This window comes from Leptodactylus fuscus, chromosome 3 (assembly GCF_031893055.1).
Source record: "Leptodactylus fuscus isolate aLepFus1 chromosome 3, aLepFus1.hap2, whole genome shotgun sequence".
Classification (NCBI taxonomy): domain Eukaryota; kingdom Metazoa; phylum Chordata; class Amphibia; order Anura; family Leptodactylidae; genus Leptodactylus; species Leptodactylus fuscus.
Window position 1 is genome coordinate 135,994,707 of NC_134267.1, and position 18,701 is coordinate 136,013,407.

The window sequence follows — 18,701 nt, forward strand, 5'->3', positions numbered from 1 at the left end:
TTATTGTTATGCAGCACAGCAACAATATTGGTGTCATTGTTGCTTCAAACGCTGCCCAGTTGGCATTGGCGAGCAGCCATCCAGCATGATACTTGCTACAGGATACAACAAAGCAGCTCAACCGCTGTGTGACTTTTCAGATCCAGGCTCATTAATTGCAAAAATGGAAGGCAGAGCTTCACCTTACACCCATGAAATGTGGGTGGAGGAGGAGAAAAAGAAGCAATGACTTGCCCTGCTGAAGATGGGTCCTGCACGGTATTGGAACTGTGCCTGCACAATCAGGGTGTAACTAGCACCTGGGCTTGCTGCATTTCTGGATTGGGGGCACTGCCATTCAAAACTTTGACCCAGTGGGCCGTGAAAACAATGTATTGTCCTTGTCCATAATTGCTGCTGCATTTGTCAAAGGTGGCATGCACCTTTTCACAGACTGACGTATCCAAGAAAAGGCCCAAGTTCTCTGCCACATGGTGATATAAATCAGGAACAGCTTTTCTAGAGAAATAATGATGGCTAGATATCCTCCTTTGAAGTTGAGCACATGCCATCAGTTGTCAAAACTCAATGGAATCCATGAAGTGGTACAGCAGCAACTGCACTGCCATCAGCTAGGTCAGGTGCGAGTTAAGTTGCAAAGCTTCCAGATAGCTGGCCGCATATTGCTGTCTCCTGGAGGAAGAGGGGGAACAGTTGGTGATAATGTAGATAATGATGACCATGTGCTAGTGCTACATGTAGCTGTGGATTGTCTATCAGGAAGATCACAGAGAGTAGTATGAAGACAGCTTTGTTCACTTCCCCTGTCCGTGCCACTGTCAAATCGATTTTTCAGAAAATAAGAGAGTGATGTCTTTTCATGTGAGTACATAGAGATATCGGTCCTACTTTGTTCATGTGCATGGCCACGGCGATGTTTCTGCTTGATGCTCTTGTACTTCACCATGGATTTATTATTTGGCAATGTACATAAGGGCAAAGTGGGGGCAAGGTCTCTGTCTCCTTTTTGATGAAACTATTGGAATAAGAAGCATAGCAAGGTGGGAGACATGAAGGTCTCAGAGGGTCTCAGAGAGCAAGGATGAGATTTAAAGGATACTTCACGTAGGCATTGAGAAAGCTGTGTCTGTGCTGGTTTCTAAGGTTAATTCAACATACAATACCCCCTCTGCATTGATTAAAGGAAACTAGTAATAAAATAATAAAAACTTCTTGGTTGAACTCTGTTTTTGGGCTGCAGGAAATGAATGGTCTTAATCACAGGAAGAATCACTCACATCTCTTCACATCACTTGTGGACACATGCATAAACAATACTTTCACTATGTGGTCCAATCAAATAATGGTTGACTATAAACCAGTCTGTGGAAAACTGGTACATGTGAAGATACTGATATTGAAGTTTTTGGTAAAGATCTTGCCTAGAGGTTTTAAAATGTAAAGTGATGTGGAATATGTTGGCATTATATAAATAAAAAATATTATTATTATTATTATTATTATTATTATTATTATTATTATTATTATCTACTAGAGATGAGTGAGTAGTGTCAGATCGAGTAGGTGTTCGATCGAATACTACGGTATTCGAGATACTCGTACTCGATCGAACACTACTAGCTGTTCGAAGTTTAAGGTTCGATGCAGAACCAGCGTTGATTGGCAGAATGCTATACATTCTGCCAATCAACGCTGGTTCTTCTCTTACCTTTAGAAGTCTTCTCTGTGCAGCTTCCCCGCGGCATCTTCCAGCTGGAATTCACTCTGCCTAGGCATCCGGCCTAGGCAGAGCTGACTGCGCATGTGCTCTGTAGAGAGCCTGGGCCACAAAATGCAAAAATATAGAATCTGTGCTGAGTTTTACCCGCTATTAGCCCCATGCACAGGCCTGTGATAATACATTGCACTATAATGGTTCAGTGTGCTATGTGTGAGAAATGCAAAATGACAATGCACAAGTTCATGTGCATGGAGCCTAAACAGCAGGGGAAGTACACATATTTAATGGAGTTGTCTGTTACATTTTTTATTATTTAATATTTCTATTAGTGGGACTACAAACATAACAAACCAGTATTCAACTCTCCCCAGGATTCCATTTCCAAGAGCTCCAAGAGCTCCAACTCTGTTTGCTTGCGTTCAGGTCACACAGATGCAACTAACCACAGGCATAAGCGGTCATATATGAGAAATCGCTGGTGATATCAGTCAGAAAACCTGAATACAGGTGAACAGAGCAGCTGGTGTTGGAAACGGAGAACTGGGGAGATGTGACTACTTGCTTGTTATGTCCCTTTTAATTTCCCATGTTTGTGTGCATGGAGCCTAAACAATAGGGGAAGTACACTTCTTTAAAGAGTTGTCTTTTTAATTTTTGTAACTATTTACTACTGCTGCTAGTGGGGCTCACTGAAGATTGCATAGCACAAAAATCTCTGGAATGGTGTGAAAAGGTTAGTGCCTAAGGCTAGTGAAGAAATGTGCAAAGGGATAGACGCCACCTACAGTGCTTTGCAAAAGTATTCGGCCCCCTTGAACTTTTCAACCTTTTGCCACATTTCAGGCTTCAAACATAAAGATATCAGATTTAAATTTTTAGTGAAGAATCAACAAGTGGGACACAATTGTGAAGTGGAACAAAATTTATTGGATATTTTAAACTTTTTTTTAAGACTGAAATGTGGCAAAAGGTTGAAAAGTTCAAGGGGGCCGAATACTATTGCAAGGCACTGTATGTAAGACAGCCTTGAAATCAGCATCAGTTAGTAACTAGAGATGAGCACGTAGTGAAATATTCGATATTCATTTTGAGTAGCCCCTCAATATTTGACTATTCGACCGAATATCGAATCCCATTATAGTCTATGGGGAAAAAATGCTCGTTTCAGGGGAACCCACCATTCGACTAAGGAGAGTCACCAAGTCCACAATGACACCCCAAGAAATGATGCCAACACCTCTGGAATGCAACTGGGACAGCAGGGGAAGCATGCCTGGGTGCATCTAATATGCGCCCTAATAAGTCCCAGTATTACCCCAATATCACAGCCTATCAACTAGACACTTTCCAAACTCAATAGAACCTGTATGGAAAGTGGAAAAATACTTGGAAACCTTCTTTCCTCTACATTAATATGGACAGAAACACAAATTTAAAACTAAAGAAACATTAGCATGTGCTCATCACAATTCCTGACTTGACAGCTGCGTTAAGCATGGTGCAGGGTACAACGCAGACCAGGCCCAAGCACCAGGAACAGGTGTTACAAGGGCTACTGGAAAATGCTTCCAGCGGCTTTTCCACTAGCCAGTCAGCCACTACCTTCAGTCGTGTTCATACCCAAGAGTCTGCCCCTCCATCCTCCCAACATGCCCAATCTTCCCAGCAGAGTCATCCCACCCTTGCCCCTTCCCAGAAGCTGCTTTTGGGTCCTTTTCCAGTCTTCGACTCTGTTCAACCACTTCACGAATCCAAGGAGCTAACAGACAAATTTCTCTGTCCTGATGTCCAAACACTGGAGCATCCGCCATCTTCTGCCAATTTTGTGGTTGTGGACCCACAACCAGCGTTTCTCAGCCTCAGTGATGATGATGAGACACAGTTGCCATCAGAGTAGGCTGTGGTTATGTGCGGTTTGCAGTAAGAGGAGAGTGAGCAATTGGAAGAGGAGGTGGTGAACGACAAGTCCACCGACCCAACTTGGACAGCGGTGATGTGTAGCGTGGAAAGCAGTGTAGATTTGGAAGCAAGCACAGCATCAAAAAAGCTGGCTAGAGGTAAAGGCCTGTCCAGAGGCACAGGATAGCTGCTTCACAGAAGCCAGGCCAGAGCCAGCAAGGTCCAAGATGTTCCCTGTACTAGCCACCCAAAAGTCACCCATCGAGGCCACGTCCCTCGATGGTGTGTAGACTTTGCAACGTATGTGCGGAGGACAAACTGAGTGCAGTTTGCACACTGTGCAACTCAAAACTGAATAGGGTCTCAGCCATGTGCCTTCATTTGTAAGGCAAGCACTGGGCTCAATGGGAGAGAGCAAACACAGGACAATCGTCAGCTGGCGTTGCCGACACTGACTCTTCCACTCTTTCCAGTGCTGGCGCTGCAGTGCAGACCACTAGCCAGGACACCTCCACATCTGCCTCTGACACTTTGGGATTTAAACGGTCACATCTCAAAACTGCTGGCCCTGGAGATGTTGGCGTTTCTGCTTGTGGAGCAGCACGTGTCCCATAACATCAGGCAGGCCCTGAGTTCCGCGCATTGCTCTAAGGTTCACTTGACCACCGACGCCTGGACAAGCGCATGTGGACAGGGACGCTGCATCTCTGTAATGAAAGGCTTGGTGAATGTAGTGGAAGTTGCGACCGGGTTGCAAAATGGGGCGGCCTATCTCCTCTCCTCGCTCAAGATTCCTGGCAGGGGTTCTCACAAAGCCTCCTTCTCCGCCGTAACATCAACACCAGCTGCAAGCTGGAAACACTTCAGCACTGCTGTGTGGAGATTTCAGCAGGTCGTGCTGAAGCTCATCAGCTTGACCGACAGAAAACACACTGCTCCCGAGGTGAGGGATGCCATCCTACATCCTAGGGGAGACTGCAATGTGGTGTTCGCTGATGCACCTGGGCCCAAGCTTGTTTGTTTGTGATAATGGCCAAAATGTTGTAGTGGCTCTGGAGCTTGCCAAACTGAAACACAGTCCACGCCTGGCCCACGTTTTCAACTTGGTGGTGACAATGTTTTTAAAAACTTAAGCGGTATAGAAGAAAAAGCAGGAAGTGCACTCACCCATAGATGAATATCTTCTAAAAGGCATCCTTTATTAGGGAAAAGCATCAATAAAAGACAACCATCAGGGAGGAAAAAGACAGCATATATGGCGTGGAAAAGGGCAACAGCTGTTTCGCGCTCCCCTGAGCACTTTTTCAAGCCTTCAATGCCCTTCCTGCTTTTTCTTCCGCTTATTTTCAAATGATACTACTTGGATGTTGAGCATCCCCAGACTTAATAACTCATACTGGTCGTCTCCTCGTTTAAATATTTATTCATCTTGGATTTGATCCGCATAAGTGTGTAATTAGCAGTGCCATTCTCATCTTTCTGTTCTGTTTTTAAAAACTTACACCAATGTTCACGAGCTACTGATGAAAGAGCGGCCACTTCCATAAGTCTACAGTAGCCGCTGCTGGCCAGAAAACCCTCCAGCTATGCCTACATCTACCTGAAGCACCGGCTGTTGTCACCACATGCTGAAACCCTAGATACCATATGTTGAGCAGGGTGTGTGAGCAGCAGAGACCTTTGATGGAGTTCCATCTCCAAAACCCAAGGGTTCATCAAAGTCAGCTCCCTCAGTTTCTCAACCATGAGCGCCCTTGGATGGCAGACTTATGTGAAATCCTATCCCATCCTTTTCACTGGACACTTTCCAAACTCAATATAACCTCTATGAAAGTCTAAATACTTTGAAACCTTGTTTTCTCAACATTAGTATGGACAGAAACAAAAATGTAAAGCAAAAGAAACTTTAGCATGAACCCCTATACATCACATTGCCCATGACAACCACAGATGGCTTAGGCAATAAGAAATCCAACAGCCCCACCCTTAACTGTCATTGTGTGTGTGTGTGTGTGTGCGTGTGTGTGTGTGTGTGTGTGTGTGTGTGTGTGATGTGGTAAGACCTTAAAAAATTCACTTTTGTGGCCCTTAACATGAGTCCATCAAAATTAAGTTAGAGTCCCTTAAGCTGAGCTACCACCAGAGATTGAGGCCCTTGAGGTGACTTCAGCCTTGGCATACAATCCATCAGTTTGTGAAGTCACTCATTCCTGTATACTGTCTATACAGTATATAGGACCTAATATACGCTCAATATATCTAGCCTCTGTGTATACAAAAAAAACCCATTTGTATACATCACAAAATGCATAAGGCTAGCTCTAAGGGACGTGGACGAGGACGTGCCCGGGGGCGTGGAAATGCAGCTGGGAGCAAGGTTGCGGTCAAGCTACAGCTAGAGGCAGAGGCATGTAGGATTTAGCTTTCTGCTTGAAAAATCAGACACCTTTGTAAACGGACATTTAAAGACACCCATGGACACTAAATGACCCTACATGGTGTCCCATTTAAAATCATGCAAACTGTAAACGGACACAGCTAATGTCCGATGCTAAAATCTTCTGCGGACATTAGCATCTGACACTAGCAGTCGGACACCAACGCTAGGGTGAACCCTGCTTAACACAACATTTCACAGAGTGTTTTGTGATATGTAATCTTAGTTATGTATACTTCACCTGCTGTTTAATTATAGGTATTACACTATATACGATAGTGCTAGTCACCCACACAAATCTGGTTCTGGTTTACTATGCTTTATGTATTGCGTGATTATTTTATTATACTGACTTATATTTTTAGAGACGTTCTTGCATATTTTTTAGGATTTGAATTCTACAGGAGAACCAGTCATAGGACATACAGGTGGCATATGCATGTGGGAGAATGCAGCACGATAGAGTCAGCAGTGGGGAGGACGACCCTTGTAGGATAAGTAAATATGCTGGTGGCCATGAGCCACCAGGCGTACGGTATATTTCAGATTCAATTTGATAGTGTGTGTTACACTGAATTGCTCACTTTGTTCATGCATGATCTCCTACTGTATGAATACTGTATATGGAGATAAACTTTGCTCCTAGTAACCACTTTTCCATAGCCACTTCAGTACACTAATTTATTATAGTTGGTTATACCTAACTTATCTGTATTAACAATAAAAAAAGTTATTGGACTTCATAATTCTGTTTTACAAAATTCAGTGAACAGTTGTTAATTTCACGTGGGAGTAAAATGTGACAGGTCCTCTAGAAAAAAAGGTATGCTAAGAGTGAGAATAAAGGTTAAACTGTGAAAATGAATAATGTGCACATTTTGCCATTTTATAAATGAGCTAAAATGAATATCCCTGGTAACAAGTTTTATTATTTTGATATATTGCATAATATATTTTGTGTACCTAATGTTTACTAATGTGTCAAAGCAGACTGTTAGGAAAAGATATTATAATTGTGCTCAGTAATTCTGTTTGTAACATACAATTATCACAATACCCTTGTCTGCCTAGACCTTAATGTACTTTGATTTGCTTAGATACACTGAGAAAGCAATAATGAGTCCTTGGAAATTCTATTTCTACCTTGACAGCAAAAATTATATGGTTCTTTCTCTGGACAAAGAAATTGACAAATTCTTTATGTAAAAAGTTACTTTTCTCTTTTATTGGGTCATAAATTTCATTTCGCCAATTTTAGGTTAGCTCTTTTTTTTACATAAGAAAGATAGAAACTGCCCTTATAAATTCATAACTATTTCGATACAAAGAAAAAAAAAAACTTCTTTAGTTTAAAACTTGTCTCACCATACAAGGAATGTGGAAGACCAATTTTTTACTTTACTTTTTACTGCAAGTCGCTACGTGGAGCCTTAGCCTTAATAAGTATTTGACTGTGTGTTCAATTGGTCTTCTACATTCCTTATATATATACTAGCTGGTACCCGCGACTTCGTCTGCGGTGATTGTAGAAGTGGGTATATACAGGCGTGGGTAAGGTTTTCGTGGTGTGTATAAGGTATGGGATATGAAATGTAAGTTTGTATCTTGTTTTTGCTGTAATTCAGAGAATACGTGAGACTTTTGTGTTGAAGTTAATTTGTATTAGAGCTGCTATACGGTGTTGTGAGAAACTTTACATAGTGACTTTGGGACAGAAGTATTTGAAGTTAACCCTTTCCCGCCAATGGCATTTTTTGATTTTCGTTTTTGACTCCCCTCCTTCTAAACCCCATAACTTTTTTATTTCTCCGCTCCCAGAGCCATATGAGGTCTTAATTTTTCCTGGGACAAATTTTTCTTCATGATGCCACCATTATTTATTCTATATAATGTACTGGGAAGCAGGGAAAAAATTCAGAATGGGGTGGATTTGAAGAAAAAATGCATTTCTGCGACTTTCTTACGGGCTTTGGTTTTACGGCGTTCACTGTGCAACCAAAATGACATGTCCCCTGTATTCTGTGCTTCGTTACAATTCCAGGGATACCAAATTTATATGGTTTTATTTACATTTTGACCCCTTAAAAAAAATCCAAAACTGTGTTAAAAAATTATTTTTTGAAAAGTCGCCATATTCCGACAGCCGTAACTTTTTTATACATGCGTGTACGGGGATGTATAGGGCGTCATTTTTTGTGGGAACGGGTGTACTTTGTAGTTCTACCATTTTCGGGAAATGTTATTGCTTTGATCACTTTTTATTCAAATTTTTAGCAAAATCAAAACAGTGAAAAAATGGCGGTTTGGCACTTTTGACCATTTTTCCTGCTACGGCGTTTACCGAACAGGAAAAATATTTGTATAACTTTGTAGAGCGGGCGATTTAGGATGCGCAGATACCTAACATGTATGTGTTTCACACTTTTTAACTACTTTTATATGTGTTCTAGGGAAAGGGAGGTGATTTGAATTTTTAATCCTTTTTATTTATTTTTTTAATATTTTTTTTACTTTTTTTAAACTTTTTTTTTTGCATTTATTAGACCGCCTAGGGGTATTGACATGGGTGGGCGGTGTCGCGGATTTTCAGAGCGGTGGGGGTCGGCAAACATGGCTGCTCCGGAGCGTTAAAGAGCGCCTCCTGGAGAATCGTTAAGGTGAGGGGCAAAGTGGTAAAGTATTATGTATATGTGATTGTGTGGGGTTAGGGGCTAGGCTGTAGAGGGCAATATGAATTTTGTGGCTTGCTATGGTCCAAAGTGTGTGAGATTGCAGAGATGGTGGTGTGAGTTTGGGTTTTGTGGGGGTCCTGGCACAAACGTATGTGCGCTATTGTGACGAAAAGTAGCCTATTGTTTAATCGAGTGTAATGACTATGTTTGTGGAAAATTTCAGCCAAATCGGTGGAGCGGTTTTTCCGTGATTGAGGAACAAACATCCGAACATGCAAACATCCAAACACACAAACCCACAAACCCACAAACTCACAAACTTTCACATTTATAATATTAATAGGATTAATACTGTAGAATAGTCCCTCAGTGAATTGACTATACTTTGGCACGATTTGCCCCATGTAGCATAAAAACCGTGGCGTTTTACAGTCCCTACAAAAGTGTTTGGGATTCTAGCAAATCCCATCCACACACTGCAGAAAAATAGTCGTAGCAGAAATGAAAAACTCTAGCATAGGGAAAAATTGAGGCAGTTCATGAATTACAGTTATGTCACTATTTTAGCACAAATCACAGAGGACTCCATGCATTATATTTATTTCTCTACATGAAACTTTATCTTTGTTCTTTTTGGCACATGCCTGGTTCATCCCAAATATTGCAAATTGTTTAGTTTTTAATGGCAATTCATTGTAGATGAACCAAAATGGACATCATTTTGTGAAAATGGCCATGTTTATGTCTAGTAAATACAGAGGAGAAATGTGTGTATGACTCAGACACTGTCTGTGGTGTTGTAGCGCTACCTGATAGTCTCTCAGTCAATAGACAGGGGTAGGTAGATACCTTACAGTGCTGAAGTTATAATCACTATACAAGGTGGTACACTGATGATCAGCCTTTAGTTGCTATAATGGTGGACATGCAAATGAATCTATGCACCACATAGTACAGTTTTGCAAATGCTTGCTTGCAGCAAGCAACAGTTAGAGAACTAGGAGAATTTAGCCAGATCCAAGCAATTACACATTCAGATTAGTGCTAGAAATCAGTAGAGACCGTGCAGGATCATAAGAAGAGAGAAAATATGTGCTGCTACTGCTTACACATAGACACAGACAGGAAAGTTAAATCTTATATTGCCAATAATCTAAGTTTGTCTATCTGTTGTGCAATAGAGCAGTTTCAGCTATGTACACAGTCTTAAAACATACTTTTTTAATCTTGTTAGTGAAAAATGTTTTGTTAAGAAGTTTTTTTTTCTGATTCGGTAAGCAAATACACAGTGTGACCGAGTGTTATTAACATGAAAAAAAATATTGATTGTTTAAGTGTTTCTTTTTTGCTATGTGTATATACAGTAAAGCAGCCTGTCTAGATCTAAAAAAAAGAATCTCCGTTATGTAATCATTGTTTTGAGTTGTTCACCCAAAATACAGTTAGCTTGTGCTAATCTGAAAAAAAAAAAAAAAAAAAAACTTTTGTAATTTCATGTCATTTTCTTCTCTGGTCAGCAACTACACAGTGTGACAGAGTTTGGGTCATCTGAAAAAATATACATCAATTACTGGTAAGCATTTTTTTTGTTTTTAAGTGTTTATTTTGCTGTGTTCAACAAATATACAGTCTAGACTGTAATCTGATCTGAAAAAAAAAACTCTGTTATTTAAAGCTGACTTTTCTTTAAATACTTAACTACTTTAAATTGCCAAACAATCACTATAATTAAGCACTGAGTGCATTAAAAAATAATTGGGAAAAACAGGACAGGAGACAAAAAGAGGAGAATGAGGAAACACTTGTGCAAATACTAACAATAAGAAAGAGGGTGGCAAAAGCAACACTACTTCTGGTTTTGGTGGCACCACCAGTAGCCACAGGATTGTTGTACTTTCTGAGAATGAAGATGAAGATAGGCATTATTTAGTTGGCTTGTCTCAGTCACAGTAGGGTATTGCATATGAGAATGATATGAGTGATATGAGTAATATGTTGAGTCAGGCTGCTGTGTGTTACTCCTCCTCCATAACACATTATTTACTTCACTGGACTGTGGATTGTGTCTCCTTTAGATCCTTTATTGACACAAATCCCTGGTAGTCATGTGGCACCTGCTGAGCAATATATTTCTATTAGTCAGAGCAGTTTTCCTCCTCTATTTCATGGATGAGTATAGTAAGAACTTTTCTTGTATGTAAGAAGAGGAAGAAGACATGACTGTTGGTGGTGCAGTTGCAAGTGGTAGGAGGTGTGGTATTACTACTGGTAGTTAACCTAGTATTGGAGCAAAGAGATATCTAGAGGTGGAAATTCTAAGGGTATGCATGGCCATAATATGTTAGAAAAAATGAAGAAGATGACAGTCCTGATGATGATTATTTTAGCAGACAGGAGCTGGCAACTGGATCAGGGTGACTAAGTGAAATTAGATTAAGACAGTGGTGGCACTTATCAATAGAGGATAACTAATTTCTCTAGTAAGGCTGTACTTGCTTTATTTTGCCATGTGTCGGGGAAGATGTGCCTTTCCTTGGAAACATCAATCTGGGGAAAGATGCACGCCACCATCAACACATGTAGCAGCAACTACGGCCATGGACAATACATGACATTACAGCTGCTCGATTTGCAATGACAAAATGGTTTCCCTTTGCACTGTCTTATCTGTGACATTCCAACTCTCTGGAACTCTACCTTAAACATGTTGGAGCATATGTGTGAGCAGAAGGCAATTAATGATTATTGCGTGCAGGAGCCCCTACAGATAATGTGTTAATTAACCCCTTCATGCCACAGCCAAGTTTAAATTTTGCATTTTCACTTTTCCTTTTTTATTATTAAAGCACGGGTCTTAACCCAACGATTCAGAGTTAGAGGATCCCAACAACAGATACTATCTTGGGTCTATCAAAGAGCTAAAAAGTCCCCCCTACACCCATGGACTGAGTGAATTCCTTAAATATTAGAGTTATTACAAACTACTACTGTCAATGGAGTAATGTGGTAATGTGACATATATTATTCATGAAATCTGGAACATTATTCTTACTGATCCTAGAGTGTCATCTTCTTTACATTAAAGCTCTCTTTTACAGCCAGATATGTGTAAAATGTAAAGAACAGACTAATACATAGTCATTTTGTTAGACCAACTACAAATATCAGAACTAGCACAAGACTAAGGGGAACATATCCTTGTAGGGACTATAGTATCTGCAAATATATATATATATATATATATATATATATATATATATATATATATATATATACATATATATAACCCTACTGATGGCAAACATTTCAGATTTTGTAAATTCTAGAACTAGAAATGTTGAATATGTTGAATATGCATTGGTTTGTTCCTCCCATTCTACAAAGACATACTCATAGTGAAAAAAATGTACATTGCAATCCCCATATGGGGCTCACGATCTACATTTAAGAAAAAAAATATGTTTGGTCTCAGTCGCAGGTCATGGGTCTTGTAAAAGGATAATGACCCAAAACACACAGCTAAAAACACTCAAGAATGGCTAAGAGTAAAACATTGGACTATTCTGAAGTGGCCTTCTATGAACCCTGACCTAAATCCTATTGAGCATCTTTGGAAGGAGCTGAAACATGACATCTGGAAAAGGCAGCCTCCAAACCCGAGACAACTGGAGCAGTTTGCTCATGAGGAGGGGCCAAAATACCTGCTGAGAGGTGCAGAAGTCTCATTGACAGTTACAGGAATCGTCTGATTGCCTCAAAAGGTTGTGCAACAAAATATTAAGTTAAGGGAACCATAATTTCTAATGTCCAGGCCTGTCTGGTCTGTTATGACATGGTTTTTGACACAAATTTTGATGTGGTTTTTGACATGTTTTTTTAATGTGTTTTTTTTTTCTCCAACACACTGTATGGACATGGAAACTTCTCTTTAAAAAATCGCTAGTGGTTTTTGTAAAAACCACATCATGTTTTTTCCGCCTCCCATTGTCTTGGGGTCAGTTCACACAGAGTTTTTTGCAGGTGGATTTTTTTTCAATGGGAGTCACTAGCAGTTTTTTCTGCTAGTGACTCCAGAAGAAAAAAATCGACATGACCTATCTTTAGGCAAATTCCGCCTGGAAAAACCCATTGAAGTCAATGGGAGGTGGAAAAAATGTGACACTTTTTTGGCCTTTTTTTTTACAGAGAAGTTTCCAGGTCCATACAGAAAGCCAGAACAAAAAAAAAAAAAAAAGTCAAAAACGACGTAAAAAAATGCGTAAAAAAACACGTCATAAACCACGTCAAATACCATGTCAAATAAAAGGTTCCTAATTCCTGAAGCAGATTTTTTTTTTTAAGGTTGCAAAAAACTGAATGTGAACTGACCCTTCAATGGGTTTTTCCATGCGGAATCTGCCTGAAGATAGGTCATGTCGCTTTTTTCTTCTGGAGTCACTAGCTGAAAAAAAAAAAAACTGCTAATGACTCCCATTGAAATTAATGGGAGGCAGTTTTTCAGTTGGATTTTGAGGCGGATTTTGTAATAACGCAATCACAGCAAATAGTGATAATAATATTATAGTAGGGAATTAGAATTTAGGAAATTTTCACACTAGAATCTTTCGCATAGGGTTAAGGTGAATTTGTTTTAAAATGATCATTCTGTCATTTCAATAAATATTTTACTGTCATAACTATAATATTTCTGACTTAGATTACCATAAATGTTTTTCTATCTTGCTTGTATTAGTTCTGCAGTTCCATACAGCAGATGAATTTTGTTTGTGTCTTTCGTGTATTCTATTCCATTAGTTACACATTTATAAACAAATACTTCAGGGCTTTTTACATTTAATCAGCTATGCCATTTTGATACAAACTTATAGTAACTAACAGTGTCCAATTTCAAACATTACATCCCCACTGTAAATATACTACACACACACACACACACACACACACACACACACACACACACACACACACACACACACACACACATACAGTGCCTTGCGAAAGTGTTCTGCCCCCTTGAACTTTTCAACCTTTTGCCACATTTCAGGCTTCAAACTTAAAGATATAACATTTTTATTTTTTGGGGGAAGAATCAACAACAATTGGGGCACAATTGTGAAGTGGACCGAAATGTATTGGATATTATAAGCTTTTTTAAACAAATAAAAAACTGAAAAGTGGGGCGTGCAAAATTATTTGGCCCCTTTACTTTCAGGGTAAGTTCACACAGGTTTTTTTTTAATCGGAACCTAAGGCGGAGGCCACCTCAGGTTCCGAACCAAAAGACGGGTAGCCACGACGGAAAGCCGGTGCACTGCATCGGCATCCAGCCGCGCACTCTGCTCTGGATTAGGCCCAATGAATGGGCCTAGTCCGGAGCAAGGAGTGTCTTCAGGCCGAATCGCAAGGTGAAATGGCGTGAAGAATGAGCATCTCGCTTCTTTTTCCAGGAGCCGTTATCCAGAAAAAGTCTTGTTTAAAGTGTGCCACAAGCCACCTGGGAGACACACCAAATATGTGGAAGAAAATCGAACATTTTGGCCACAATGCAAAACGGTTTTTGGTATAAAAGTAACAAAGCTCATCACCCTGAACACTCCATCCCCACTGTCAAACACGGTGATAGCAGCAACATGGTTTGGGCCTGCTTTTCTTCAGCAGGGAAGATGGTTAAAATTGATGGGAAGATGGATGGAGCCACATACAGGACCATTCTGGAAGAAAACCTGTTGGAGTCTGCAAAAGACCTGAGACTGGGGCGGAGATTTATCTTCCAACAAGACAATGATCCAAAACATAAAGCAAAATTTACAATGTAATAGTTCACAAATAAACGTATCCAGGTGTTAGAATGGCCAAGTCAAAGTCCAGACCTGAATCCAATCAAGAATCTGTGGAAAGAGCTGAAAACTGCTGCTCACAAAAGCTCTCCATCCAACCTCACTGAGCTCCAGCTGTTTTGCAAGGAAGAATGGGCAAGAATTTCAGTCTCTCGATGTGCAAAACTGATAGAGACTTACCCCGAGCGACTTACAGCTATAATCACAGCAAAAGGTGGCCCTACAAAGTATTAATGCAAGGGGGCCAAATAATTTTGCACGCTCCACTTTTCAGTTTTGTTTTTTCTTAAGTTTAAAATATCCAATACATTTCGTTCCACTTCACAATTGTGTCCCACTTGTTGTTGATTCTGCCCCCAAGATTAAAATTTGATATCTTTATGTTTGAAGCCTGAAATGTGGCAAAACGTTGAAAAGTTCAAGGGGGGGCAAATTCTTTCACAAGGCACTGTATACACACACACTCACACACACTCCTCGAAAATCTACATTGTTGCATCAAACGAACACTAGATGGCACTGTACTATCATGAATGAATAACCAGTATAGCGCTGCATGTTAACCCACCTGTCAAATTCACAAATTCGCACATGCGGTAGAAAATGATAGATATTTCCATTTTGACCAAAAATGAAATTCCTTTAATCTTAGTTTTTTTCTGAAAAGTGAGGCACATCAAAAATACTCTATATCTCAAGTAAAATACACACCCATATTGTCCAGACAGAATTATTATTGGGAAGTAGTGGACAGCTTGTGTCTTTGCACAGCAACACATGAAATCAGACTCTGATATAGAATGCCATGGCATAACAAACACAAACACATAAAACATATTAAAACACAAAAAATGGGATTTGGTAGAGGTCAATGAAACCAAACATTGTATATGAAAGGCATTTATATTGGGATGTATTCTTTTGTCATATAGACTGGACTTGGTCGGAAGCACACATGTATTACTAGCAAGAATCCAAATCATATTAGTGGGGAAAGCAGTTTTAGATGTGAACCTGCAATGGAAGGAATACTTATTGCAATTGTGTGATTTGAAGGAAATTTGAGCTTCAGATAGACAATTAATAATATCTGATATTTCATGGATATTATTATGCAGTTTACAGTGCACTAACATTTATAACCTTTTGTCTTCAGAGTATAGGACAATTTACTTTTATCCTTGCAGGAATAGTAGAGGGATTGTAAATGCAAATTAAGTGCAATCTCTTATCATTTCTATGCATAGTATCAAAGCACACCTAAATATCAGTCACTGAATGCTATGACCTATTACTATGACCTGAAGAGCATCCTGCATAGAAATAAAGGCTAAAGAGTACCAGCACTATTGTTTAGTGGGACCGGTGCTGCAATGTACTGACACGTATTGTACTTCATCTCTACTCACATTACTCTAAGAAATAATCTAACTATAACAAAATAAGCATAAAACATAAATGTATCACTGATGGTAAACAGCATACCTCTTACTATAAGCCACAGGGAAAATGAATTCATCCTATACATAAAGGTCACTTACCTAAAATATTTCCAATAAGAGCAATGATAAAAACTGCAATATATCCTGCTATGAGCACCCATTCATATTCCTTAGGATGTAAATAATCCCTCCATAGATAGCGCAGAAACTCATCATCATAATCCGAAGATGGATTAAGAAGTGGCTCCTGAGTCACATTTACATCTTGCACAGACCAATTCCTATAGATAAAACCATCAAGTTTTGTTCCTGGCATGCTTCTCCAGTTAGAAATGTGGATCTGATATCCTTGTTGATAAAATACATGAATCACAGATGAATTCCCATGGACTGCTCAACTTCTATAGGTGCAAACAGAAGCATCCTTTCATAGATGCCACAATCCATTCTACATAAGGCTTTGCAAGTGTTTTTGCAGTAAGAGTTAAAGGCACACTAACTTTTTTTTCCCACTAAGCTTGCTGTACACATGCCATTAATGTGCAGAATATAATATCCTTTTTGCTTGAAGGAATTGAAGAGAGACAATCACAGCCAGTAAGAGAGGATCGCGTGCTCCTTTCTCAGTGTTTGAATCCATTTAACTGACTCCAAGTACAGGAGCTCCCTCTCTCTCCTCTAGCCCATCCCCTCCCATAAAGTGTAAATGTACAGCAGCTGGAGAAAGTGGTCTGTCACCTTACATTTGCTGCAATGCAAAATATATTACATGGTAATGGCACCAAATAATAACTGAGCATTAATGTAATCATTTCTTCTTAATGTGTCCCTCAGATAAGCTTTTTGTTAGTGTAAAGGGTTAATTGCTGTAATAATTCCCAGATCTTTATCCTGTGTATATTGCAGGGGGGATGGAGGTGATGAGTACACGATAGCAATATTTAACACAGAAATGTCTAGGGCTAGAGATACCAAACCTCTCGAGATTTGTTTCATTTCAGGTTCAGGATGCTCAAGTCCCAGATTCGTTTCAGGTCGAACAAATTTGATACAAACCACAACTTAAATTGGCTTAAAACACTGCTAGGAAGCTATCTATACAACTATCTATATTGCTCACTTGGTGACACAATTCCATTATGCCAACTCGAAAGACCTATTTGCTACATGTGTGCCTGCACGTCTCATTATCTGGTTGTGGATCTTGAACTTGCCATCAATTTACCATTTGGTAATGTACAAGATTCCCATACGGGAGATGATCGCATATAGCTGATGCCACCAAAACTAGCAGCAGTGGAAACATGTCTGCCAGTTCCACCACCACCTGATCTTGCCTTATTTCTATTCCTAGTCAGTCTTTTGGATGTTGGGGCTGTACATCAATTGGAATTTTTATTATTGCCTCTGCCACCACCCTCTTCCTCTGCTATTACCCAGTCACCATTTGCCAGGTCTTATCTGTTAGGCTGTATTCACACTGAGTAACGCTGGCGTTTTTTGTGCTTATTTTTGCACATAGCGCCACGTAAATGCCGCGTAGCGCCACGTTAACGCCGTGTGTACGCCGCGTTAACGCCGCGCTATTTTGCGGTGGCGTTGCCCGGCATTAATAATAATATTTGTGGTTCAATGCTTTCCAAAACGTCTTTAGGCCTGGGCCCCAAGGTGGAAACGCTGCAGGAAAAACCGCAGCATTTTACAGTAAGGGCAAAGTGGATGGGATTCTAGTGAATGCCCACTTTGCAGAAAAAAACACAATGAGAACATGCCATGATTTCCAAAACCAGCACGGTTTTGGAAATTGCAGCATGTCAATTATACCTACAGAAACGCTGGCGGTTTCCCCATAGAAATAATTGAAGCAGAGGAAAACTCTGCAAACTTTCTGTCTGAAATGCTGTGGGAAGAACCACGATGCGTTGCCAACACGGGTTTTCCTGCAGCGCTTTTTTGCTGTGGGACATCCCGTGGGCCTTAGCCTTATTCTCATAAAGTACAACAACAATGTGGCTTCCTAACAGGGCTTGCTACTTGCAGGAATGTCCCCTTCCCCCACTCCTTTTGCCTGTCCCCTGCCTTGATTTTTTTTTCAATCATTTCATTGCTCACTTGGATTAAATAGAGATAAAATGATTGTCAACAATTCTAACACTGTGTATACATAGTTGTTTTTTTTTTTTTTATTAACCAAAATACTTTTTCCAGATAAATAGCAAAGCATTAAAAGGGTCAGTGACTAGACTAGAGTTATGCCAGTCAGCTTGTATTTTTTGCACCGTTAAATGGGGGCAGTTTGGGTAACCAAAAAAAAAAAAAAAAACCTTAACAAACAGAGATTTTTTTCAGATTAACAGGCTATGTCACAATGTATATTGACTGAGCAAAAAAAAGATTTTTTTCTCAGATTAGTGCAGGCTGCAAGACTATATATGAACATAAAAAATGCCTAAGAAAATACATGTTTTCAAATTAACATGCTCCAACCAAAACAAACCTTAACAAAAGATTTTTCATAAATAGGACCAATTGTCAGTAAAAACTATGTTTAAAGAATCTGTGTATAGGTGAAACTGCTCTATTGCCCAACAGACTTACTCTGGGTTCACACTAGCCTTTGGGTTTCCGCTCTTCAGGTCCGCTTGGGGAACTGAAAAAAGGTAAATCCTATCCACTTAAAAAGTGGTTACCCTT

The 18,701-nt window shown here is 39.8% G+C and overlaps 1 protein-coding gene across 1 annotated transcript in view; it reads right to left on the reverse strand.

Annotated features, from left to right (window-relative positions):
- Positions 1–16,385, reverse strand: part of HCRTR2 (hypocretin receptor 2) — a 46,734-nt gene extending 30,349 nt beyond the window's left edge. Inside the window, exon 1 of the mRNA XM_075268389.1 lies at positions 16,107–16,385. Within this exon, the coding sequence (XP_075124490.1) occupies positions 16,107–16,323 (217 nt within the window). The 5' untranslated portion in view covers positions 16,324–16,385. The remainder of the gene's footprint in view (positions 1–16,106) is intronic.
- Between the last annotated feature and the right edge of the window lie 2,316 nt (positions 16,386–18,701).